This window comes from Pyrus communis, chromosome 12 (assembly GCF_041283825.1).
Source record: "Pyrus communis isolate YQ-2024b chromosome 12, ASM4128382v1, whole genome shotgun sequence".
Lineage (NCBI taxonomy): Eukaryota > Viridiplantae > Streptophyta > Magnoliopsida > Rosales > Rosaceae > Pyrus > Pyrus communis.
In genome coordinates, this window is record NC_142576.1 from 3,219,199 (window position 1) to 3,244,296 (window position 25,098).

The window sequence follows — 25,098 nt, forward strand, 5'->3', positions numbered from 1 at the left end:
TATGGTGGGTCCCCATTGGCCCTGTGTGTATGGGTGAGCCCCGACTTGGCTCCACGTGGTTGCCGATGTGTGGAACTTCACGTGTGATCCATAAAAAAGAGGTCTCACGTGCGGGGGAGTGTTGAAACCTATTTGTCCCACATGGTACCCGAGCCAGGGAACGAGCTCATACCACCACGTGATATGGTGGGTCCCCATTGGCCCCGTGTGTATGGGTAAGCCCCGACTTGGCTCCACGTGGTTGCCGATGTGTGGAACTTCACGTGTGATCCATAAAAAAGAGGTCTCACGTGCGGGGGAGTGTTGAAACCTATTTGTCCCACATTGGACAGAGGGAAGGAAAAAAGCCATTTATATAGAAAACTCCCACTCTAACTAACACCGATGCCTTTGGTGATAAAACCCCACACCTGACGGATTGGGTAGGTGGTAAAGTGGGGACAATATCGATGTTGTTGGAGTGAACCTTTGACCCGTCGACCTGAAAAATTCTATAAAAACTCGGTTTTAGTGAACTCAAGATGGAGTGGAGCCTAGATGAATTTGAGTGGGAAACAAACCACCACGGGAAATCGAAGTGCAATGAAAGGCGCGCAAACATGCGCAAATGAAGCTAGGGGACTAAATTTGGAAACTAAAGGACATGGAAGTTGATGATTGGTTTATTACTTAAACGTTGATAGATGTGCTCATTTTCATTGGTGACACATCATTTAGTTTGCAAATTTAGTCTCCCTAGCATTACTCTATTCTTTTTCCTTTTTGTTTTTCTTCTTTTACCTCTTGGAATCCAACGGTTCGGATTTCGTTTTGACTTGTTTAATTTTGTAGTTTCTAAATTTAAAGATTATACCAAAAGGACTTGTCATTGGAACTAATATTTTAGAGAGTTCTCAATTGTAGTGGTTGAGACCGTAAGAGAGTTCTCACCACCGTGTACTCATATATAGAGACATAAGGCTTTCAATAGACCAGAAAGGAAGTCCTCAAAGTATAAGAAAGTATAGAAGCTTGTCGGAACTCCATTAGAGCAAATATTCATTTAGGAACATGAATATTTTTGTTCAGTTGGGAGACGCGCTAAGATCTTTTTTTGAAGTTTCCCGTTGTTTTGAATGGCTTTGAATTTAATGGAATGCAACCATGCATGGGCCGATTGTTTGTTAATTCTTTTTCCATATTATGACAATTTTATTTGGCTTGATTATGCAAACCTCGAAGTTTTCTGTTCATATTTTTAGTAATCGGCTGTCGAATATTCAAGAACGAGCGGAGGAATATGCAGCACTGATCATGGAAGAGCTGGACCCGGACAACATTGGACATATTGGCGTTAACATCTTTCTTGTTTCTTCAAATTTGTTTCTTTAAAATATTTAGTTTTATTAATTTTAGCAATAAGCGAAGGAAGTTGAGATTTCATCATAAATCAAATTGTAAATATAGTGAGTAATTCACCTCCTTATAAGCGTATATAAAGTTTAATAACCTTCCGAAGTGAGACATTTTTTTTTCTATCCTCACATTAAAATTAGAAATTTGAAACAAAAGTTTTTGAGACACCAAATTGGTCTAAAAATAAAGGAACCCTAAAAATAACCCACTCCTTCACATTTTAAATCCTAGCAACTTAGGCTTTATGTTTGAAAAAATCATTCGAGTCTAGATTGAGCAGAATTAGATGAGCTCTGTTTTAGTTTAATTATAGCTTGAAAGTTGGTTTGAAAGTACTTTTAAAGTAACTCAAAGCGGCTTTCAAATATTTAATTTAAATACAATTCCAAACAAGTCCTAATATTATTTTAGCTATGCTTGAACTTGGTACTCAACTTAGTTTGGCTCAACTCATTTATAACTGGAGTTCATCGTAATTGAACCCATTAGCAAGCTCAACCATCATATTTTTCAAACCTAACAACAATTTGGGGCTGAAATGCAGTTGTACAACTTGGAAATGCTTCTTCTCCAAGACCCAATCCAATCAACGAACTTAGCCACGGACAATTGTGTACAGAGCCAGCTGCTAAGCCAGAAGCTAGACCCAACCAAAGAGCACAACCCTCTACGGTGGTGGTACAGGAGGCTGGCCTACTTCATGGAGGACAATTGGAGGAGGATTTGGGTCATTGCCCTATGGATTTCAATCTGTTTGGGATTGTACACTTGGAAATTTGTCCAGTATAAGAATCGGGCCGTCTTTGATGTAATGGGCTATTGTGTGTCCACTGCTAAGGGTGGAGCTGAGACCCTCAAGTTCAACACGGCCCTAATTCTTCTACCAGTTTGTAGAAATTCAATTACTTGGCTAAGAAACAATACGGTAATACCAAGTTAGGGGTTGTCCCTTTTGATAACAATATCAATTTTCATAAGGTAAGATGCTAAAAATTACTATATAGGTGTCCTCGATTAATGTGATCAACAAATATGATACATGTCGACATATTTTAGTGGTTACAATTATATTGACGCATTATCGATAACACTTGCAACATGTTCTTTAATAAGACAAAATGTTTATTTCATAGTATGACTAATACAGTTGGTCTTAAATTATTAGGTGATTGCATTTGGTATCCCGATTGGAGTAGGGCTACATGCCGATTCACATTTGACATGCAACTTTCCAAGACTATTACACTTTACTGACAATGAATACAAGCTGATGAAGCCGTTTTTCGGGACCAAACGGCCAGACGACTACTGGTGGTTCGTGAGAGGCACCGAGGGCTAGACTGGGGTGGTGATGGTGGTGCTAATGCTTGTGGCCTACATGTTAGCAAAACCATGGTTCCGTCGCAACAGGCTTACCTCCCTAAAACCCTAAAGAAACTAACTGGGTTCAACGCCTTTTGGTACTCCCACCATCTATTTGTCATAGTCTACATCCTCTTTATCATCCATGGATACTTTCTGTATCTATCCAAGAATTGAGAGAAGAAGACGGTAAGTGACTCATAAGTTACAAGTGTACTACCACACAGATAACAACTCACATAGTATGAGTATATTATCACCGTGACATTTTGTACCAATGATCTATTGACACGGATAGTACAATGGCGGTATAATCATGCAATGTCCATGTCTAGCTAGCGCATGAAATTGAATTGTAGTCTGCAGGCTTTTGGTTTTTTATTGATGATTTATAACCTTGCTATTGTCACAGACGTGGATGTATTTGGCTGTTCCAATCCTACTCTACGCATGTGAGCGCTTAATTCGTGCATTCAGGTCTCGCTATGAAACTGTTAAAATATCGAAGTTACGTTCGAAAGTTGATCAACTTCTTTCCCACCACGAACATTTTTATGAAAAGATAAATACACACTTACTTCAATCTAAGATCACAATTTATTGTTTGTGTCAAATCTTGGATTGTGTTGGTGGAGATATTTTTAAGTGTCTTCGGAACACGACATGCTATACTAAAACCATTTCCAACCTTTGGCCTAAAACCTAAAATTTTTAGCCCATAAAATTTAGGTTTTAACTCAGAAATAGTTTTTTCGCTCTAACCATTTTGGCGTAAAATTTTAGCCATAGATTATTAAAGAATGAATTTAGGCTATTTTTTTTTTTTTAAATTTACTTTAAAAAAAAATTATATAGACTATCCTAAATTAATTTTATGAACATTTTAACCTAAAAATATTTAAATTCCGATAAACATTGAAAAAAACACTAAACCAACACATGAAACTCATGAAACACTATAGAAGAATATAAAACACATGAAACACATAATTTTAACAGTTGAATTTAAATTTGGACCATTAGATCTTTTTTTTACCGTTAGATTTGATCATATTCAATCTCAATCATTGGATTCAATAAATATATAAATATAAAACAAAAATATTAACTAAATTAAATGTGAACCGTTGGATAACCAACGATCCATTTGAATGTGTGCCGTTAGGCTCAATTTGATTGGCAAACAAGTGGGAGAGTGGGTGGGGGCTTCACTACTAATCTTGGTCTAAATCTGGCTTTTTTTTTAGGTTTTAGGTTTTAGGTCCAAATTAGAAATTGGGGTGGAATGGATTGGAGGAGGAATAAAAGGGGAATTATAGGTTTTAGGTCATGGGTTGGAGTTGGTAAGTGCTATAATTTAAGTGGGGGTAATGCAGGAAATCAAAAGTTTAAACTAAATTTGTAAACCAAATAATGTACATCACCAATAAGAAGCAAACACGTTAATCGTTACTTTGTTAATAACCCAATCATCTACAACCACATCATTTGGTTTGCAAATTTGGTTGAATTTTTTTTTCTCTTCCTAGCATTACCCTTTCAGTGATTGGATATCTGAAAAATAAAATTTCCAACTACTTCTATTTATGACACTTTATGTATTAAGCTGTGTTTTCAACACACAAAAATTTCTCTGTGTTGGTGAAGAATTCATATCTTTGATTAATGTTTCAGGTTGCAGATTATCCGGGGAATGTTTTGGCCCTGCATCACTACTGGGCAATATATCTATGTGAAGATATCTCCCCATTTCAATGGTAATTTTCGGTACATATAGTTTTCATCATCGTTAATATTTAGTCTTCCGGTATTTAATTAGTTTCCACATTTTTAGAGGAAATTTTAAGCTCAAATCTTATGAACAATAATTGTTGATAAAAAACATAAAGCTGACTATTGTGAGAATTGACGTGTGTTTTATAGGCATCCCTTCTCGGTTACTTCGGCTCCTGGAGACGACTACATAAGCATTCATATTCGAACAAATTTTCTCTAAGGTAATTTCATGTGTATAAACATCACTGATTTGGTTGATTTCTTGTACATATTGTTCGAAAATATTAGTATTTTTGGTATTCTATTGTTTGGGTTTTCTTATAAGTTTAGTTTGGGCCTAACCTGTTAGTATTAGGATTAGGTTTGTTCGTTATAAATAGCATGTTTGTTATTCAGTTGAGAATAAATTAGTCAAGATGTAGCCTATTGCGGTTTTGTAACCGTTTCGGCATTCTTGTTTATTAATATATTCTTATTATTTTGTAATCTTATTTATAGCACACTTTAATATTCAACTTGGTATGTTTGATCCTTTGGAGTTGAATCTGTTTTTGGTGGCTAGTTTGTTTTTTAGTTTGCTCGGTATCAGTTTTGTTTAAAAAAAAATAATGGTTTGCGTCAGTTTGCCCCAGCCTGCTAGTACCATCGGTGCTGCTCAATCGGCACCAGCCTGACCACTACCAGATCGACCCACCGCTGACCTACACTGTCGCCCGCCTCATCTATTCTTGCATGTGTTAACTACATTGTAATGTTTGGAAATTGAAAGAAAATCAAGAAGAAAGCTGAAGAGAAGAAAGATCAACACAGAAAGTTTTACAGAGAGATAGATTTAGAGAGAGAAATATGCTTTTGTATTAATTGATAGAATGAAGGTTACACAACTGTTTTTATAAGGGAGAGCCTAACTACTCTAACCAACTTACTAACTGTATTGCTAACTTGTATACTTAATACTCCCCCTCAATCTCAACTGGGGAAACCCAGTTTGAGATTGGAAGAACATCGACAATCACTGAACACAATGTTGAACCATCTGCAATCTTCCATCTGCCTCTTGCAGGAGTTTCAATCGAAGAACAACCTCTTATAAAATTGTAACACACCCTCAGGCCGGTTATAACAACTTCTTGCGGGATTACCCTTCGTGGGATTTACCGTCAACAACTTCATTTAACATTGGCTTCGGCCTTTAAACAGACAAATAACAAACTATAGTGTGGCATCGGCCTTAACTATAGCACCACGGGATCGCCCTTTGTGGATTTTACCAAAATACAACTACTCTTAACAGTGGCATCGGCCTTCACAATTTCAACAACAGAAAATCAACATCTATGTAGGATTACCCTTCGTGGGATTTACCTACTTACATCACGGAATTACCCTTCGTGGGATTTACCGTTTACAACTTCATCAAACTTCATCGTATAACCGGACTTACTGTAGATTCATGCTAACAATTGAGTTGGTTAGACTCGACATTATAGGCTGTAATAAGGAAAATACTGCACCACTCCTCGGTTAGCTGCTGAACAATCTGCTTAGACATTACATTTCTGAATTTTGACACAAACCATAATCGGAACAACTACAAAATTGTACATACCAGAATGCAAGAATTCACACGCATTGAGCATACCAGATTATCAAGGGAAGTAAGATCAACATTCCTAGACCAACCAGACTACCAGAAATTGAACCAAAACCAAATCTTTAAGCCTCCACAATTAACAATTCTTCAAGAAACCGACGAGCAAACTAGTTGACGATGACAATCAGCCTTGGAATTCATCAAACATAAAGAAATTCTCACTGAGACAAATCAACAAACAGGTAGAATGCACAGACCTTTACTTTACTGAAACCCCATAATTCTAGAACCAAGAAACTCCACCAAGAACCAATCAACTACAAATCAAGCGACAGAAGAACGGGAAGTCCAAGTGCAAGGAACAGCAGAAGCCTGGAAGAGGAATTACCAAGTAGAACACGATAAATTTCTGTAAATACAGCTGCGCCAAGACCCGCGTAACCTTTCAGAATACCAGCAACTATGCCACGTTGTAGAGGGAAGTTTTTGATGTTGGTTACAATCACAGCCGTGGTAAACCAAGCACTACTATTAGCGGTAACACAAAGGGCAATCCATAGCATCCAGTAAGGCAGGGGCAGAATGGTGCTGCTGACGGTGAGCCAGATGATGCCGTAGCTCCGTCACGGAGGAGGACGTCTTTGCCGCCAACGAAAACCACCACTACGACGAAGAAGAGCAGAAACCCAAGAATTACAATCCCGTACCGACCCACCAGAAATCCGGGTCGACCCGGATTAACCACCAGCACCTGGCGATGGCCACCGTCACACTTTTCACCCTCTTCAGCTTCTCCGGCTTCTTCTTCTTCTTCTACCTCCGCCGCGAAGAAGTACCCATCTCCGAAAACCTCCTCCTGGCACTGGTCTTCGTCGCCTTCACGCTTTTCTTGGCGAACAAGAACAAGGGTCTGATCAACCGCAGCGTCTCCGTCCTCAAGCATTCCTGGGACGAGAATGCAAAGCGGTGCTGCTTCCACCGGTTCTACAAGACCAACGGAGGCGCGAAGCCGGTCCAGTGCATGGTGAGCTGCTTCTGGTTGAAACCCAGAACCGACTTCAGGAAAATCTTTCTTCAGCAACCCAATTTGCTCGAGCTCGAAGCCCCAATCAAAATTTGCAGTGAAACCCAGATGAAATCAAAGAAAAAAAAAAAAAAAAAAAAAAAAAAAAAAAAAAAAAAAACCTATGCGAAATCTCAGAGAAGTTTACATAGAAAGAAAGGAAGAAAGAGCACTTGTATTACGAATAAGGAAATACGCGGAAACGAAGGAAAGTAATGAAGAAAGATAGTAGAGGAATCGACCACCAAGATCCATGGCGTGAGCCTTGGTGGCTCTGATACCATGTTAACTACATTGTAATGTTTGGAAATTGAAAGAAAATCAAGAAGAAAGCTGAAGAGAAGAAAGATCAACACAGAGAGTTTTACAGAGAGATAGATTTAGAGAGAGAAATATGCTTTTGTATTAATTGATAGAATGAAGGTTACACAACTGTTTTTATAAGGGAGAGCCTAACTACTCTAACCAACTTACTAACTATATTGCTAACTTGTATACTTAATAGCCTGTACCACCGCTGCTGCTCGACAACCACGAACCACCACTTGTTTTTGACGAAGTCCAGACCCGAGAACCACAAACTCGGATCGAGTTCGTCTTCGCCCTGCACTTTGCCGTAGTCTCGTACCCGCAGTCGACTCCCATGAGTCGGATCTGTCGAACCACTGCAATCCTACCGCTGCTAGTTTGAAAATCTTATTCTTGCTGTTTTTGTTGGTCCGATGATTGCTGCACTAGTTTGCAGTTCCACAGAAGAGAAGCGAAGAAGGATACAGAAAAAAAAAAGAAAAAAAAAAAAAAAAGAAAGTAGAAAAGAAAAAGGGGAAAAAATGGTTAAGTTTGTTTTATGGTCACACGAGTTGTTGGCTTGTTTGATATTGTTTTGTGACCGTAACTCGAGTGCTTGGAATTGTGATCACTTGAGTGATAGTGTTTGTGTTTGTTCGTTCATTGCTAATATTGAGATATGAATATTGTATTTTGTAGGTGTGTCAGCTTGCATCTATCGAAAGCAATATCAAACCTAGATAATTTTGCAGTACTTGTATTTAGTGAATAATAAAGTTTGTCGTTCATGAACACATAAATTTCAGAATTTTATCTGTATATTATATCAACAACTGACAACTGCACACAATGACTATCAATTTTGTTGTCGGATTTAACTTAAGCATGTATTAGCAGGATGCCTGGACTCCTGATTGATGGTCCATATGTTGCACCAGCACAAGACTACAACAAATACGAAGCCCTCCTACTTGTAGGCCTTGGCATTGGTGCCACTCCACTAATAAGCATTCTCAAAGACGTGCTTAGCAACAATATTAAGCACCAAAAGGAAGTTGAAGATAATCAAGGGATCAAATACAACAAAAGGACTTTTGTCACCTAAAGAGCTTACTTCTACTGCATGGATCACGAGAGAGCAAGGCTCGTTTGAGTGGTTTAGGGTGTGATGAATGAGGTGGCTGGAATAGAGATGGTGTGATTGAGCTCCATAACTACTGCACAAGAGTGTATGAAGAAGGAGATGCTCAATCGGCTCTTAACACAATGCTTCAATCTCTTAATCATGCCAAAAACGACATCAACGTAGTTTCGGGTAGGAGGGTTAATACTCATTTTCCTAGATCGAATTGGCGTGACATTTTTAAGCGTGTCGCAATTAAGCACACTGATCAACGAGTTGGTAAGTACATTTAATATAACTTTAATGGAACGTTGTCTGGTTAGACTATCTGCTAATCATGGGGTTTAAGTGAATTGAGATCATTAATTATATTAGTTCATGCTAAAACGTAAGGTTTTACCTAACATGTGTGTTACTTAAGCATTGTCTTTTTATTAAAATTTAACAAAAACAAGGTTAAAAATTGTTTTTCTTGCTTTGCTTTTAGAAAAGTGATTTCCGCATATTTCATATTCTCAATTTATCCTTCTGCAAGTCCGTGTGTATCTTTTAACTTTTAGATTGAACAAATGAAAGAAAAATGTATCTTTTAACTTTTAGATTGAACAAATGAAAGAAAAATTAACATAAAAAAATTAGCAAATATGTATAGAACGAGAAAAAACGTGTGCAACTCTCCCTTGTACTGTAAATGTTCGAAGTATTAAGTTCGTTTTCATATGTCCTTTTGCTGAAGGAGTATTTTACTGTGGTGCACATGGATCAGTAGGGGAGTTAAAGAGGTTAGCTCAGGATTTTTTCAGAAAAACCGAGACCAAGTTTGATTTCCATGAAGAAAACTTTTAAATTAACTTCCTTATTGAACTTCCCCTTTTGGGTATAAACGTAATGGCCAAGCAATTAAGTAATGATCTCAGATTCATATAAATTAATTCTATATTTTATTATTTTTAATTTCAATTTTCCAATTGTATGGTTGCATTTTGGGCGTAACGATCCTCACCGATTCAGAGGAAGGTAGGTGCTTCACACGTGACCATTATTAAAGAGTTAATCTCACCTAATTTTTTTTAAGTTCATTTGAAAGATAATAATAATAATAATATTACGCATGATGAAGTTTTGCTTAAGTTTTATACTTGTAAGTGAAAGGTCTTAGATTCGATTCTCGTTAAAGATGAATTTGAACCAAATTATTGCTAGCCTATTGTGAGGTTTAGCTGACTCCCACCCCCTCAATGTATATAATATCTCATCTGTTAAAAAATGCCTAATTCTTGCATTATTATGATAAACCGTTGGCAAATTACTTTAGTCTAAAGAAGCTGGCAAAATTGCACTGTAGAAATGAACAGTGTTTTGGACCACATTTCAGTTTATTTACAAGATTGCCACTATGGTGAAGGCGGCTGGGTTAATTCGTTTTGGGTTGTGTTTGCTGGGCTTACCTCAATTGTTGATGAGGCTGGCCCTTTGGGTGTTCAAATGATAGGAATGCCCATCTAGGGTTAGGATCGGACGGCCCGGATTAAAAGTTTGGAGGATACTTTTGTCATCTTAATTGTCGGAACTGATTGGGATCGATGATGAGGGGATTGTAGGGCAGACGGGGGGCCATTATCAGTTTCTGCTACTCGCCGCAAACCCAAATTTCTTCGTATCGTTCCAGTATTCAACGACAAACCCAGATCCCTAAACGCAAATTTCTTCATTTTTTCCCTCCTCCCGTTCCTGCAGGAGCGTCAGATGTATCCAGATGAGCAGATCCTCAAGGCCACATCGTCACCAAAGTCATCGAGTACGGCCAGAAGCATGTCAAGCTTTGAGACGGCGATAGCACCGACGTCGGCAAGAACGGCGATTAGACTATCAAGAAGTTTGTCGGACTTCATCAACGAGATCAAAGCTGATCAGAATGTTCTCTTTGATCTGGTCTTGGTGAGTGTCGTGATCCCAACTCTTTGTTATTAATAGTTCAATTTCTCTGTTCGAGTCACTGCAGAGTTTTCTATCACTCAAAAGCAGGAGACGCTTCGGCTCTTCATTGTTCAGCAGCTGCACCAGAAACGATTTGATTTGATTACGAGTCTTAATCTGTTTGAATAATTATATATATTGTTTGGCTGTCTGCTATACAAATTACCACAAAACAAGAAAGATTTAGTCTCAAGTAAATAAAACTATAATTCTCTCTTAATTAATGCTGCAAAATCTGTGTTAGGTCAATAATTGCAAGCTATTTTTTTCCGAAAAACAATCAGATTATTGGATCTAAGTTGCTAATTGTTTTAATTTTGAGGCTTCAATAAAATCAGCACCCACAACTGGAGGAGTCAAGAAGCCTGACCGCTACCGACCTGGAATCGTCGCTCTTCGGTAAGTTTTCAACACAATATAGTTCAAATCCTCTGAATCATGTTCTTGAATTTTACAATTATGTATCGTGTTCTTTGCATTTCGTTATCCGAACTCTATTCGTTGAATTTGGTTACCTAAATCGTGCCTAATATTTGATGTGGCCAGTGGCTTTGTTGTATGGTTGGCTGATGTGATTTGGGAGTGTTTTTAGTTAATGGGAGATAGGGGACAAAGGTGTGGGGCAGCGAAGTCACGTGGGATTAGGAATTTAGGATAGTAGAGTATTTGCTAATTTATAGGATTAGAAGTCTTCCTTTAGTTTTGTCTTGGTGTGATGAAAAAAAAAAAAAAAAAGGGTGAGTAATTTTAACTCCTGTTTAAGGTAATAACATGTGAATTGTTCTCAGGTATATTGGAACTAAATTTTTCATGATGCTCTTTCCTTTTCTTCTCAGTGAAAAAACATACTAAAGCAACAACGTTATGGCGGTGGGAATAAGCGTTCTCAGGTATGTATGGATGTGTGATATGAATTAGCTGACTGGTGTTGAAGCATCAGTCAATAAAAAACATATAGGATCTCAAATATTATACATTAATCCATACATAATGTTTTTGTTATCCGCCCTGCATCAAGGTGAGAAAGGCCTTCTTTATTTCGGGCTCAATTATTAATTGAAAACTCATTCATATTTTTTCATAGAAATTCCGTCATTATGCACTGCTGTTTAATTGCTCTTTTTGGGTTTTCTAGCCAAAAAGTAGGTCAGTGTATATTTATTTAGCTCCCCTGATTTTCTTTTTTAATTTATTTTTTGTTTGTTTTGTTGGGTGATGCAGTTTGATCGAATCAGGTTGAATTGAATAATCCTTGAAGTGACAAGAAGGAGCTGACTGAGCAAGTTATAATTCTTAATTACTTACATGTTTTCATTTTAATTTATGATTTGATTGGCCCTCATGGAAATTTTGAGCTCCATAATTGTTGGACCATTGATGTGTTATGAGTATTGATTAGTGTAGTTGTGTAAATATAGTGTATGGGTGTTAAGTAATTCAGATGTTATAGACGATCTCAGAAGGGAAGGGGTATCCCCTTCTTCTTTTTTCTCTTGAACTCTCTCTATCAAAAAACTAAAACATGGCAGCCAGTTTTCTTATCCTTTAATCGCCGATCTCCTCAGGTTTGCCTCAAGCCGGTAAAGGAATCAGGGGAACAGAGCCCAGACTATAAGAGGTATATTTTCACATCCCTTAATTTTTATTTTATTTTATTAATTTCAACCAAATCTGAGAATTTCCAAGTCATGGATCTATGAATAGTGTGTGTTGAGTCTCTGAGCATCTCTTTTTTTTTTTTTCATCAAATGGTCTGTATAGTGTCTCTGTGTGTTTGTGCATCCATGTATGAATATGATCTCTGCAAGCTCATTATTGTCCTGGGAAACCACCTAAATTATTGATACCTTGCTTTCTACGTACAATGTTATCAAGTTCTATTTTCTAGATTTCTGATTTTGGGGTGGAGGGAGTGCTAATATAGTAATTTTCAAGTATTTTGTGTCTTTTGGGTAACTTTGTGATATGCAGTTGATTTTAGGAATTGATTTATGGTGGAATGCACTGACATAAGTTATTGTTTTTGTTAATGCAGATGACAGAAATTGACCCGAGTTCAAACTGAAACAATATGATTATTTTGGTTATGGTGAGAACTCAGAACCCTTTCTTAATCTTTCCTGTTTTTGGAATTGAGAAATTGGGTTAATTTTATGATGATTCACCGAGAATTTGTTAATCGCTTTAATGCATATGAGATAGGGTTTCTGCTTTGTAGTATCTATTTCTGGTCTTTACAAATTGCTTGATTTGGTATTGTCAAATGGTATATGAATTTCCATGTTCACTTTGTCAGTATGTTGTTGTAGTAGTTTAATTGGATGCGATATAAATTGAGATGTTGACATGAAATCGGACGCAGGTAGTTTTCCTTGATTTCACGGGATAAAGTTGTAGTTTGATTTAGGCTATAAATGATAACCAAATTAAGTTGAATGTTGTCACAATCAGAGATGGCTGATGGCATTTTGAACTGCTCAGATACAACTGAAGTGGAGAAGGATAGCTCAGTGGCTTCCTAAGGTGCAATGCTACTTCAGAATGCTTTAGTTCAGAAGCCGGCAGAATCAAATGACAATCTTGGGCCAAGAAAGAAATCATTATCTGATATTGGGAACCTACTGGTATGCTTCATTATCCTTTTTGAACCCTGCTTTATTTTTCTTAAAAGAACTAAAATGGTTTATAGTGAGTACTTTGTTCTCTGCTCTATTAATTTTCTTACCCTTATATGGGACTGTTTGCGCGTCAGAAGTATTTTTTTAAGGTACTTATGACTCCTAATTGCCATTTTGCATTCAAAATATACTCTATTGCTTGCTGGGGTTTACCCCTTGGAGCATTTCATTTTGTTTCTCCTTACTCTCTGACTAAAAAATTTTAAACCCTATATAGGTGAATGCAGACGCCGCAAAACCTGCCTTAAACAACTATAGATGCTGAAGACAAAAAAGAAGCAAAGGATACATTGCAAGCATAAGGTTGAGATATGGAAGAGAACATTATTCTTCATTTGCCTACGCTTTTTACTACAAATTTAATTTAAATGCTTGAAACTTACGGTGTCATATCATAATTCAGTACGAATATATTTGGATTATTGGATAAGCATCGGCCAATTGGAAGGTTATTGACTTTTCTTATAAAGAAATCAAAGTCATCTTCTCATTTTTGACGTTGAAGATTTGGTTGCATTTTAATATTTATAGGCCAAGATGAAAGAAAAAGATTAGGCTAATTGTTTATGAGCCCCTAAAATCTATAGTGACCTATTGGAAATTATATGATATTTTAGATGTCCTAAAGGTTAACGTGCCAAGTCATTATGCTGGCACTATTCTGTTTTAGTATTTGTTGGATTAGAATGTACTCATTGTTTTAAGTGAGTATTATTTTTGAACTCTTATGGAGCTTCTTTGGCATGGTAAGTTAAGTTGCATATCCTTTTTTTCGTTAACGGAATTCATTATCTTGCTATATTGGCAATTAGCAGTGTGTGACAATTGGTAAAGTGTACGAATACATGTGTGGAAGTTTGAATTGTACAGATGAAAGTGAATTTTAACAACTCTAACGATTGAATTTGGAACACAGTTTAGCAATTTTTTTTCAAAAACTAACTATTTCTGCCAAATACTCAAGTATTATGTCTTCTACTTTTCTACTTTCCCTTTTCTGTGTTATCCCCATGTAGTGGGCTGATTACATGAAACAATGAGTATAATACTGATGATGCAATATGATCTACAAATGAATGGTTTCTTATAGCATGCATATCCATATATAGCAAGCAAAGTTTCACTTAATTGGTTATTATATTTGATTTGAGTTAAACTTGAATTTCTGGATTTTGACTTTTAGTTTGTTTCTCTGTTGCAGAGTTGGCTTCATTTCATTCCAGTGACTCTTTAAATAGGTCCAAGAACTCACTAAATAGGTAATTGTCTTATATCTTCTTCCCTCTTTGTGTTTATATTTATTTTTCCTGAGTTGTGTTCGAATATGACAAACAAGAACTACAAGGGCAACTAAGAATATCCAGCAATCCATTACCGGTTGAACAATTAATTGGCCATATATCTTAGTACAGTTAGGTCAGGTTTTTGGGGATGGTTGTCTCTCTATATATTTGTTTCATTTTCTCTCATTTTGGGTATTCTTCTCTGTTCTGTGTATTTATATTTGTTTTAAGGTCAGTTGCCTATTTTTATTTTATGTTTTTTTTTTTTTTTTTTTTTTTTTTGTGGGTTTTCAATTCATTAATTTGTGACTGTTTAGATTTTAATTTCTTCTTTCGTTTATGATTAAATCGATGTTGGGTTTTGGTTGTTGAAAATATGATTTTTTCTGCTTAAGCTTCTTGGCATTTTTCTGGGATTTTTAGGCTTTCAGTTGCAAGGGTAACAGAAAACCCTAAAATCCTAGAAATCGGTATTGTTATTTGTATTAATGAATTTCCATTTCTCTCCCAAAACAATTTGTTAATTGAAAATTGTTTTCTTTCTGCAGAAGGTGGTAGTGAAATTGGATTTACATAACGACAGAGAAAATAAAAAGGCCTTGAAAGCAGTCTCCAGCCTTATAGGTATCAATTTTTTCTTTTAAGCATGTTGGTTTAATTTGGCTTCGTGAAAAACTTAGAATATAATAAAAATGTAAAAACAATTCTGAATTATTTTTCATTCATCAGGACCCACTAAGTTCTTTGTATTGGTTGATAAGTTAATGAAAATTTGTCAAGTTTTATGTTTTTATGTATGCTTATTGTGTATAAAATGATCCGTGTCTGTAAAAATTGAACCTTTGGGTTATTTCTGTTCAAAAATTAAATTTTTTGATCTGCTTTTTCATATTGTGGGATGAGTATTTTGTAAAAACTTGACCTTTGGCTCATACATGTGTAAACCTGAGGATTTGGAGTTGTTTTCTCTGTTGGTTATGAATTTTAGGTGACTAAATTGGTGGTTTCGTATATTAAGTTAAGTTACAAAGTAGATTTTTCCTTCGTTTTGGAAAAGTGTGTAGCGAAGTTCCTGTTCATTACAATATTATGATTTTGATAAGAGCTTTGTCTACATGTTTTTTGTTGAGTAATGGTTTACTTGGTTAGAAGAAACTCTTTGAGGTTATGTTAAAATCTATTTTGTGGATGAATCTAATTAGTTAAATTTGTCGGGTTTAAGTTATGTAAGAAATTTAATTGCAAAGTTGAGTCTTTTTTTTTTTCTGAGTTATGTTAATAATTCTACCTAATTTTTTTGTAAATTCATGGTTGGGTTTAAGTTATATTATTAAACATGGATCATTCAAGTCTCAGTACAACTGGATGTTTGTTTACTTGCACAAATTTTTTGTGCATAGAAGTTTGTTTCTGCTTCTCAGGTTCTTTGTCCCCGTGTTTATTAATTGTGTTTTTCCCTATTCATTTGGGCTGTCTCAGTGATTGAAGATCTTAGTCAAGGTTCTTTCCCTATCATTTCAAGCTAGATTAGCTGATGAGTGATGCTCTTTGTACTGGTGCAGTATCATTGTACTGGTGCGGTATCATTGGTGCTCACTTTGTATTTTTCCAGTCACTATATATCTGCTCTAACTCTTGGGTCAATTATTTGCCAGTAGGAATGTTTAATTGCTTGATCAATGATGTCGATTCAATTTGAAGAAGAAATAGTACTTTTGTTCAATAGGGATTGAGACTCACATATGAGTAAGATGTCCCAATTGTTCTTTGATTCTTAGGTGCCATGTCTTTTTAGTTGCTTTGTGTAGAAACTATTCATGCCTATTGCGCCTAATACATTCAAGTCCCGCAGCAACGCGCGGGCATATTTTCTCGTTAACTCTAAACAAATGTTTTGGAAAAGCAGATTTAAAAGGCATTCTCGGTGCCTTCTAATTGGAAAGTTGTTCCTACAGCCCATAGGTACCAAATTAAGCAATTCATGTTAAAAAGCTTCTTGTTTTATTTATTTGTTTGTAAAAAAATAGTATCCTTTTCTTCAAGCTAACCAATGGACCACTAAAATATGAGATAATGACTTATATGTAAAGAGTTTACTGTTACCGTGATATCTGATCAATCCAATAGTAAAATATTATGTGTGAATTTATCTTCTCATGACATTGCATTTTTTAATCGAGACGCTACATGACAATAAATACGTTTAATGTAAGTTTCTCTCCAAATCTAACGAGTTTGCTGTAATCGAGAGATAACTCTGATAATAATGTATAATCTCTTTAAGAAGAAAGACTTGCATGAAACAAGAACGTCGATATAACTTGGTCTCAAACCTGTCATGGTGGTTATGTATATGTTAAAACACATTGTGACACCAACACGTGAAAGATTATAACAATATCACATTGACAGTCATGTTTTATATATATAATCCACCCTACTCTTAGAAGCTAGATCATCAAGAAACATTTCACTATAAAATTATACTAAACTGTATCTCTATTCTATCGCGCGTGTTGTATGAAAAGAAGTTAAAACCCATAACCTAATTAACACAAAATTTTGTAGGACACTTTGCCAATGGCCATGGAGAATCAAGTTTCTACCCAGAAGAAAAAAGCATGCAATTGACCTCCATCATTGGCACCAAAAAGTGTAACTTGGGTTAATGATGATTTTTGCTAGTTATCTCCAGTCCAGCATGATGGTTCAGATAATTCTCCCCAAAAACCAAGACCCAATGATAGAATCTTCGCAACCGAGCCAAATCACTCCATTCTTAATATCTGATTAAAGTTTTAATTGCAAAAAAGAAAGATTTGGTAAGAACATTGAATGTTTTATTATTCTGAACCTTCCTCATTTCAATGACAAGTAATATGATTTGGTATTAAAAAATGGACAAGTACTAACTAGTCAGTACCTATTATACTCACTATAATTTGTGACCCAATAAGATTATAACACCTGTCTCTTTAGTATTTTCCCAAACCTTTTGCTATGTTGACAACCAAACACCTGCCTTTCTCCTACCATTACCCCTGCCTTGGCAAATCTTCAAACTCGAAGCCCTTCGTCGATCCCATCGCAGCCTTCTCCTCCAACCTCCTCCGTCGAATCCACCCTCGTCGTCTCCACCCAACCTTCTCCCTCATCTCTCTTCCTCTGAAAATCCGACACCTGCGTCTGCAAATCCCGACCAAACCAGCACCTGACCCTCGATTTGCCGCGGAGAGGGGCTGGTGGAAATATTCGGGCTATAATCGACGGAAAGCTTGCAGGAAGGAGTATGTGTGCCTTCACGGAGGAGAGACGAAAAGGAGTCTGAGGTCTGAAGCGTTGGCAGGGAGGAAGAAGAAAGGTTGTGTTTGGCCACAGGTTTAAGAGAAAAGTTTGTGTTTGGTTACGGTGATGTGAGAAAGTATAAATAAACAGGTGTTGTAATTTTATTTGGCCACATGTTATGGTGAGTAAATTGGTTACTGACTAATCAGTATCCAAGTACTTTTCTTAAAAAATTAAATTCGACCAAAAAAGTTTAAAAATTTTAAAATTACAGTGACACCCCACCGACTCGCACCGAGCACCAACTTCAAGGGATCACACTGTAATTTCCACTGTGCGACTCAATTCCCCCTCAGCTACTAGATCTTTCCCTCCATCATAAATCCCCGTCACTTCCTTCTGAAGCATTATCAGTTGCCACACTCATTGCAAACCCCCACCCCACCCCTCTCTCTCCCCTCTCTCTCTCTCTCTCTCTCTCCAAAAACCAAGAGATCTCTCTCAAAAAACCAAGAGTTGCTTACTCTTTCTGATTCTGTCCAATGCCTACAGCTGAAGCTAAACCAGAACAACCGAAAGGAAGTGAAGAAGTTTCCCAACCCCCTCTCAACTACAAGGTAATTAGAAATTCTAAGAACACCAGCTTTGTTATTTTTCAGAAAAAGGTTTCAACTTCCAGATTTTTCTAGCTTCTTTTCTGTTTTGCAGATTTGGGTTTTGAAAGTCCCTATCCACTGTGAAGGCTGCAAGAAAAAGGTCGCAAAAATCTTGAAAAAAATCGATGGTAAAAACCTTAAAAATCCCTCTGATGTTATTAACCTATTTTTATAGTTTTTAATCGTACGGTTCTTACTGATTCGATGGTTTCTGATTTGCATGTCTCGTATCATCAACTTTTTCAGTTACAGACTTACACTTCAGCTCAAATTTCTCAATTTTTTCAACATGGGTTTTGATTTTTATTGTGCTTTTATTGCTTTAATTTAAAATATATGTGATTTTTATTAATTTTTTGATGATTTTTTTTGGTGGGTTTTCAGGGGTTTACAAAACAGAGTTTGACGGGAACATCGGAAAGGAAAACAAAGTTACAGTGACTGGAAACGTGGAGCCGGAGATTTTGATCAGGAAACTGGCTAAGGGAGGGAAATATGCAGAGATGTGGCCTTGTCAGAAGGCTAACAACAGCAATAATTCAAATGACAAGAAGAAAAATAAGGAGAAGAATAAGGAGAAACAGCAAGGCGAAGATACCCAAGGGTCCGAGGACGGCAACCATGGCGGAACTGGAGGCGGCGGTAGTGGTGATGATGAAAGGGAGACGGTTGAGGCTGAAGTTGTTCAAGTTCAGGATAATCGTGGTAAGAAGAAAAATAAAGGTGGTAGTGGCGCGGGTGGGAGTAAGACCGCTGAGGGGGTTAATGCTGTGAAAGTGAATGAGGGGGGTGGTGTACCGGCGAAATCCGGGGGCGGTGGAAAGGGTAAAGAGGTGAAGGTTGAGGTGGTGAAGCAGGGGAAGCCTGTGAACATGTCTGAACAGCCGGCTGCGGCGGAGAAGTGTTTTGGTGGGGATGACGATGAAGATGACAGTAATTGTGAGGTTGATAAAAGTGGAGGCGGCGGCCACGGCAGCGGCGGCGCTAATAGCAGTGGAACTAAGAAGAACAAGAAGGGGCCAAGTGGGAAGGCCAATCCTGATGATTCAGATGAGGTTGAACAATGTGGTGATGCTGCTCCTCCACGCACTGGATCACCACCAAATCATGGTAATGTACCACGTGGGCCTCCTATGCCTCAGGGGCTTCCATCTGGTACTCAAGGCCCTAATTTTGCTCCAGCTCTTGCTCCGGCTCCGGCTTCAGCACCAGCTCCAGCCAATCACATGGCTCCACATCAGCAGATCTATGAGTACCAGTACCCCAGGCAGAACTACAACGGGCTTCCCCTCCAAGCTATGAACTTCAATACGGCCTACCCCGCCAGGAGCTACGGTGCATCCCAGTATGCTGCCCCACTACCTCACGCACACTCTTACACTTATGCGTCTCAAAGTGTGGCAGCTGAGAGTGAGCTCAGGTCCTATCATTCGGACTCGTATCCGCAGTATTACCCGTCGCTGCCGGAGTATAATTCGCCACAGCAGTCCGATTCCTTCGTGCTGTTCAGCGACGAGAATCCGAACGGGTGCAGCATTATGTGAAGCATTGTGTGGCAGCGGCAGCATTCTGGCAGCGTTCTGACAGCATGGTGTTGAAAGTGTTATACTACTTGTACAAGTGCTTTTGGAGAAGACTCTTGTAGTGGGTTACTGGGAAAGGATAAATGGGTTGTTAATTAAAACAACAATATTACTTTCACTTCAGTATCCTATCACGGAAATATACATTATTGTGAATATATGGAAAGAAAAAAAATAAAATAAAGATGCAATAAATTACAGGAGATATGAAGTCATACTCTAACAAGAAGTAGAAAATTATTAGAAACAAAAATCAATTAATGCAACTCCTAAGATAAACAAAAGTTTGAAAGCTCTGAAAGATTATGAGCAAAAGCTGCAACTGTAAAAGGCAGACAAAAATTTTGCCCAATGTGAGAAAAACGAATATATATGGAAGAGAGAATGGTACAATAATTTGTCCAATCAACTGATAAACGTCAAGGCATCTTTGAAGGTTCGTTTGAAAGAAAATGCAATGCCAAAGAAGAATTACATTCAATATAAAGAGAATGTCCAACCTTTCTTCAAAGCTATATAAACAGCATGAATTATAGCTCTAGTGGTTCGTCTATTAGGCTTTTACTGGTAGTTGGTCTTTATATCCAACTCTAGTTTAGTTATCTACTAGGGTTTCAGTATCCATATTAAAAAAGCTGTTAACTTGCAGATAATGTTTTACCTTAGCAGTAGAAAATAATTATGCGTATATATCCTGGTTCAAGTTTAATTTTCATCGATTTCTTTCCTAACAACTTAATTCACTAACTTTATTGTTTATAAAAAAATAGTTGTTAACTTTGTAATATTCGGTTTAATTAATTAAGAAGGGTCTCTAATTGTGTCTCAACTCTGCTTTCTGATGTATACAGTATTTGACAATTGGGCTTATTATGCAGTTGTTAGTTTAATCACGCAAGAAGAGAAAGAGGTAAAATGAATTTCGACCATTCGAAATTGAAACAAACTTACTTTGACCTGTCCAGTTGCAACAAGAACCCTTTCCAGGTTTCTTTGAAGCAACGGCTACAGCACGTTTGAGGAGAACTTATCATGTCATTGTAGTGATTGATATGTTTTAAGCCTATAATGTATTTACGTGTTTTAACATTTTTGCATGATAGCATATGATTAGAATGGAATAATATAAGCAACATTCTTTTTGTAAGTTATATCACGTATTGACATTAATTTTAACATTTTCATATGGATAAATATGATTAGTTTTGAATATGATCATAGTGATATTTTTGTTGCATGGAAGTCCTTGGGTCAACCTTTTCAAGCAAAATCCATGGTCATGGGCGGTTTCATAGAGAGACCAGGGTAGTTGCGGGAGCACCTGAGGTATTGGAAAAACACAAATGGACTCATAAATTGAGTGAACATATTTTTTTTATTTTATATAAATGACCTTACTAAAAAAGGGCCTACGATTTAAACTTTGTAACTTATAATATTATTTTTGAACCTTTTACATTAAACTCTTTGACCTTAAAATTCTGAATTCACCATTGTGCATGAGGCACTTTTTCTTGGTTAGTTTGTAGGACCATTTCAACCTTTCAATCTTTGGAAATACTCTCTTAATGATTCGTAAAGCGAAAATTTATAATGGAGAAAGTGGAAAGATTAGTTAAAACTATTTATTAGAGATGTCCTTTAAAGGGAGAGATTTTTCAATTTGATCAGTACAAAGGTTGTACATCAAGTGTCACTATACAAATAGTAGGATATGTGTGCTAAAAAATTAATAATTTAAAAAGTAAAATTTCTCACAACTCCTATTAAAACACATGGTATACTACTTGCATTCTTATTACAACTAAAAATTTCTTCCTAAAAGGATGTCAATCACATTGTTAACTGGAAAGAAATAATTTACAATTGTGTAATGCCCTAGATTAATTTTGTCTCTTTCTAAGTTGTGGAAACCCATTTCTAGATTCCAACAAAATATCCAAAATATCGAGCTGGGGTTTTATAGATTTTCTTAGCTGGTTTTGTGAAAGAAGAAAATGTTTAAATTGAAAAAGTCTCTTGTTCTTTAATTACTATAAAACTTGAGATATTAAAATAATTTATCTCCTTTGAAAGTTTTTACTTTAAAAAGCAATCTCTTACTTCCATTAATCCTTTGGAGTTTGTGGTGGACTGTCCTCTTTGTTTTAGTTTTCATTTTTTTTATTTCCTTCTTTTAATCTGTAGACTACGGCTTTTGGATTAAAAGCACTTTTTTTAGATTAATTTGAAAGCAGATTTGTACGAGTAGCATGTAGGCCTTTTCTTTAATTATTGCTTTTGAGACATTGCCTCCTAGGGCAAGCAACCCCACAAGCAAGCAAATCATGTTCAGGATCGAGTCGGAAACAGGAGCACGATGCTTTTGCTTATTAGCGTAAAAATATTTAAACGTCTTTTTAGCTAAAATAGATTCAGGATTCGTATAATTATTTATTTTGATTTTTAAGATTTAAAATCGATAGATTTGAAATATGAGTTTGTCCACAATAAATTATTTTAGTTTTTTCATAAAACCTCTTCATAAAATAAAGATAAAATAATATAAATATCCTTAATTTTTGTCAAATCATTTTGACCTATTATTTATTATATTGAGGGTAATTTTATCATTTTGATTCATATTTAACACAATTTTTCACCGAGGAACCACAATGATTGATGATGGACAATATCATGGACCGTTTCTATTGATTTCAAATCTCAGGGACCAAAGTGAAATGGTAGGCAAATTTAAGGGATCATTTTGGCTAAAAAACCTATTTAAACACGTAAAATTAATCACATTGTTAACAAATTCTCTAATACACGTAGATTTTTACATAAACTGATGGAGTTTACTTGTGAAAGATTTTGCTTTAGCAATGTGATTAGTTTTAGTAATGTTATTTGAACACGTAAAATTGAAATCCACCACATTGATGACATGCCTTAGTTTTACATGCAATGATGGGGCTAGTAGGTAGAGTATCAACTGTGTCTCTTTAAAAGGGAACTATGTCCCATACACTTTGCATTATATGGGATTTGAGCCACATGGTATAAGTTGGTGTAAAGTTATAAGAGTAGTTAGCCATGACAAAGACATTCACTTCGGATTTTTGTGTCTGAGGTCCAAATTTGGATCGTTCAAGAGAGAGAGAAAGAGATCCAGGCCATCAAATATTCAGGTTTTCATGAAGTAGACTAGTGAGATGAGCTAATAAGCATCGTGAGATTGAAATTAAGTAGCCTAAATCTTTTCTAGAGCTTTGGACACAAAGATCCGGAGTATAAAACGCAAAAAAACATCATTAAAAAAATGATATAAAACGAAAATATATATATATAATGAAAAGTTGCACCTTTCACAACCTGAGACACTAGTTCAAAAGAAGCAAGTAGCTCGAAATGAACGGAGGTTGTAACTCTAATTACATATTTAACTAATGCAAGGTTAGTATCATTATGCCTGCGACAAGTTTGATGGATATCGATTCTAGCTTAGTGCCTACATATTACAAGTGTTTTGCTGCCGGTAGTTGTTTACACGCGAGGACATGACGTTAACATTGAATTTATATTAACTTGTCACGAACTCACTGTAAAGCATGAAGCTAATAAAGGGCCAGAAATTTATAATTGTGCTAGTTTTATGTGCATGAACAACTGATGCTAATATATCTTTCGTAAAATCAAATAACATAATTAAACTCTACCCAACAAATTGTTTGATAATATTCATATGTTTGTAGCCTAAACAAGCAAAAGAAAATTTGTCTAGTAAAACACAAAACGTAAAATTGCCATAAAAACGTCAAACAACACGCCGTAGTACAGAATTTGTGTGGAGAGCGACCCGAAGTTAGTGATTGATATTGTTTCATGATCGTGCAGTGTTCATTGGCGCCTCATGTCTATCATTGATAATATCACACTACTACAATATATGCTATCACCGGCGGAGGACAAACCGACGAGAAATCAACTTTCTGTCGAAAATTTGGCACAAATCCGACATTACATAATGTAATGTCGCTTTTCAATAGCGACACTATTGCTAGGGTCGCAAAAGGGCTTCAGCGTCGCTTTTTGAGCTTAATCCGCCACTACACAGTGTCGCTTTAAAGCGACACTAACCCTAACGTCGGTTTAAAGCGACGCATACTTACACGTGGATCAGCTATTTAATAATAAAGTATGCAGTATACTGTCGCTTTAAAGCGACATTATATTAAAATGAAATAAATAAAATATTCCTTAAACCGACGTTAGATAACAATGAAATAAATAAAATATAAAAACTAGCGACGCATACTTACACGTGCATCAGCTATTTAATAATAAAGTATGCAGTATACTGTCGCTTTAAAGCGACATTATATTAAAATGAAATAAATAAAATATTCCTTAAACCGACGTTAGATAACAATTAAATAAATAAAATATAAAAACTAGTAACGGTCTTAACCGACACTATATTTGTTAATAATAATAAAAGTGGATGAACAACTGCATGCAATTTCAATTAATTCCAACCAAAAAAAATTATAAATTTTAAGATCAAAATAAACATTAATGAAAATAAATAACAAAAACAATAGTGCCAAACTGTACATTTCACATTTCACATAAAATCCAAAAAGTCGTCCGTCGTAACAAACATTAAATCCGACATTACAAACATAACATAAAAAAACAAAAAGATAGACCAATTATACTGTCGTATTTAACCGACAAGAAAAAGAACCAATTAAACTACCCAACCGAATCTGCGCCTGAACGTCGTCCAGATCCTTCTGCTTGAGAATCTTCTCCTTGAGATACTCCTCCTTGAGATCCTCCTTCTTGAGATCCTCCATCTGATCCAAAAATCCTCGACAAGTCCACATCAAATCCAACACCTGCAAGCATTCCAGAAAACCCCCCAACTGGAACTTCAGGAAAAGATCCACTAGGAGCAGCCATCTCAGGTCGATATACTGGCACTTGATAAGGCGGCTGCTGCATGTATGGCATGGGCGGCTGCTGCATGTATGGCATGGGCGGCTGCTGC

General features: G+C 36.4%; 2 protein-coding genes, 1 long non-coding RNA gene and 1 pseudogene across 13 annotated transcripts; 3 read left to right on the plus strand and 1 right to left on the minus strand.

The window, feature by feature from the left end:
* The first annotated feature begins 141 nt into the window (after window positions 1-141).
* Window positions 142-9,447, plus strand: LOC137745490 (respiratory burst oxidase homolog protein B-like; annotated as a pseudogene).
* Window positions 5,365-6,740, minus strand: LOC148692185 (uncharacterized). The gene is made up of 2 exons (XR_015953859.1): window positions 5,936-6,740; window positions 5,365-5,898 (listed from the first exon to the last, which is right to left on the minus strand). It is a non-coding gene; the product is annotated as an uncharacterized LOC148692185 (long non-coding RNA).
* Window positions 9,448-9,973: 526 nt separating the features above from the next.
* On the plus strand, window positions 9,974-16,109 carry LOC137715581 (uncharacterized). 10 transcript variants are annotated; one of them, XM_088680861.1, is made up of 11 exons: window positions 9,974-10,539; window positions 10,901-10,977; window positions 11,367-11,468; window positions 11,800-11,861; window positions 12,144-12,196; window positions 12,614-12,667; window positions 13,060-13,202; window positions 13,474-13,559; window positions 14,458-14,515; window positions 15,088-15,163; window positions 16,019-16,109. In XM_088680861.1, exons 1-3 carry the CDS (start codon window positions 10,348-10,350, stop codon window positions 11,428-11,430), a joined length of 333 nt encoding a protein of 110 aa, XP_088536987.1. In that variant the 5' UTR covers window positions 9,974-10,347; the 3' UTR covers window positions 11,431-11,468; window positions 11,800-11,861; window positions 12,144-12,196; window positions 12,614-12,667; window positions 13,060-13,202; window positions 13,474-13,559; window positions 14,458-14,515; window positions 15,088-15,163; window positions 16,019-16,109. The 10 variants fall into 10 exon arrangements, with proteins under 10 accessions (XP_088536987.1, XP_088536986.1, XP_088536988.1 ...); XM_088680860.1 differs by having other exon boundaries at window positions 11,367-11,467; window positions 11,790-11,861; XM_088680862.1 differs by having other exon boundaries at window positions 11,367-11,467; window positions 11,790-11,861; window positions 15,091-15,163.
* A 1,415-nt stretch (window positions 16,110-17,524) lies between these two features.
* On the plus strand, window positions 17,525-20,270 carry LOC137746294 (uncharacterized). Of its 2 annotated transcripts, XM_088680990.1 has the most exons (4): window positions 17,525-18,005; window positions 18,099-18,441; window positions 18,533-18,608; window positions 18,865-20,270. In XM_088680990.1, exons 2-4 carry the CDS (start codon window positions 18,367-18,369, stop codon window positions 20,022-20,024), a joined length of 1,311 nt encoding a protein of 436 aa, XP_088537116.1. In that variant the 5' UTR covers window positions 17,525-18,005; window positions 18,099-18,366; the 3' UTR covers window positions 20,025-20,270. The 2 variants fall into 2 exon arrangements, with proteins under 2 accessions (XP_088537116.1, XP_068342472.2); XM_068486371.2 differs by having other exon boundaries at window positions 17,525-18,441.
* The last annotated feature ends 4,828 nt before the right edge of the window (window positions 20,271-25,098 follow it).

Coding starts and splice junctions, on each gene's coding strand:
- LOC137715581 (XM_088680861.1), top strand. CDS start 10,348: ATGTATCCAGATGAGCAGATCCTCAAGGCCACATCGTCACCAAAGTCA. Junction 10,540..10,900: donor TTCTCTTTGATCTGGTCTTG/GTGAGTGTCGTG, acceptor TTTAATTTTGAG/GCTTCAATAAAATCAGCACC. Junction 10,978..11,366: donor CCTGGAATCGTCGCTCTTCG/GTAAGTTTTCAA, acceptor AATTGTTCTCAG/GTATATTGGAACTAAATTTT.
- LOC137746294 (XM_068486371.2), top strand. CDS start 18,367: ATGCCTACAGCTGAAGCTAAACCAGAACAACCGAAAGGAAGTGAAGAA. Junction 18,442..18,532: donor AACCCCCTCTCAACTACAAG/GTAATTAGAAAT, acceptor TCTGTTTTGCAG/ATTTGGGTTTTGAAAGTCCC. Junction 18,609..18,864: donor AATCTTGAAAAAAATCGATG/GTAAAAACCTTA, acceptor GTGGGTTTTCAG/GGGTTTACAAAACAGAGTTT.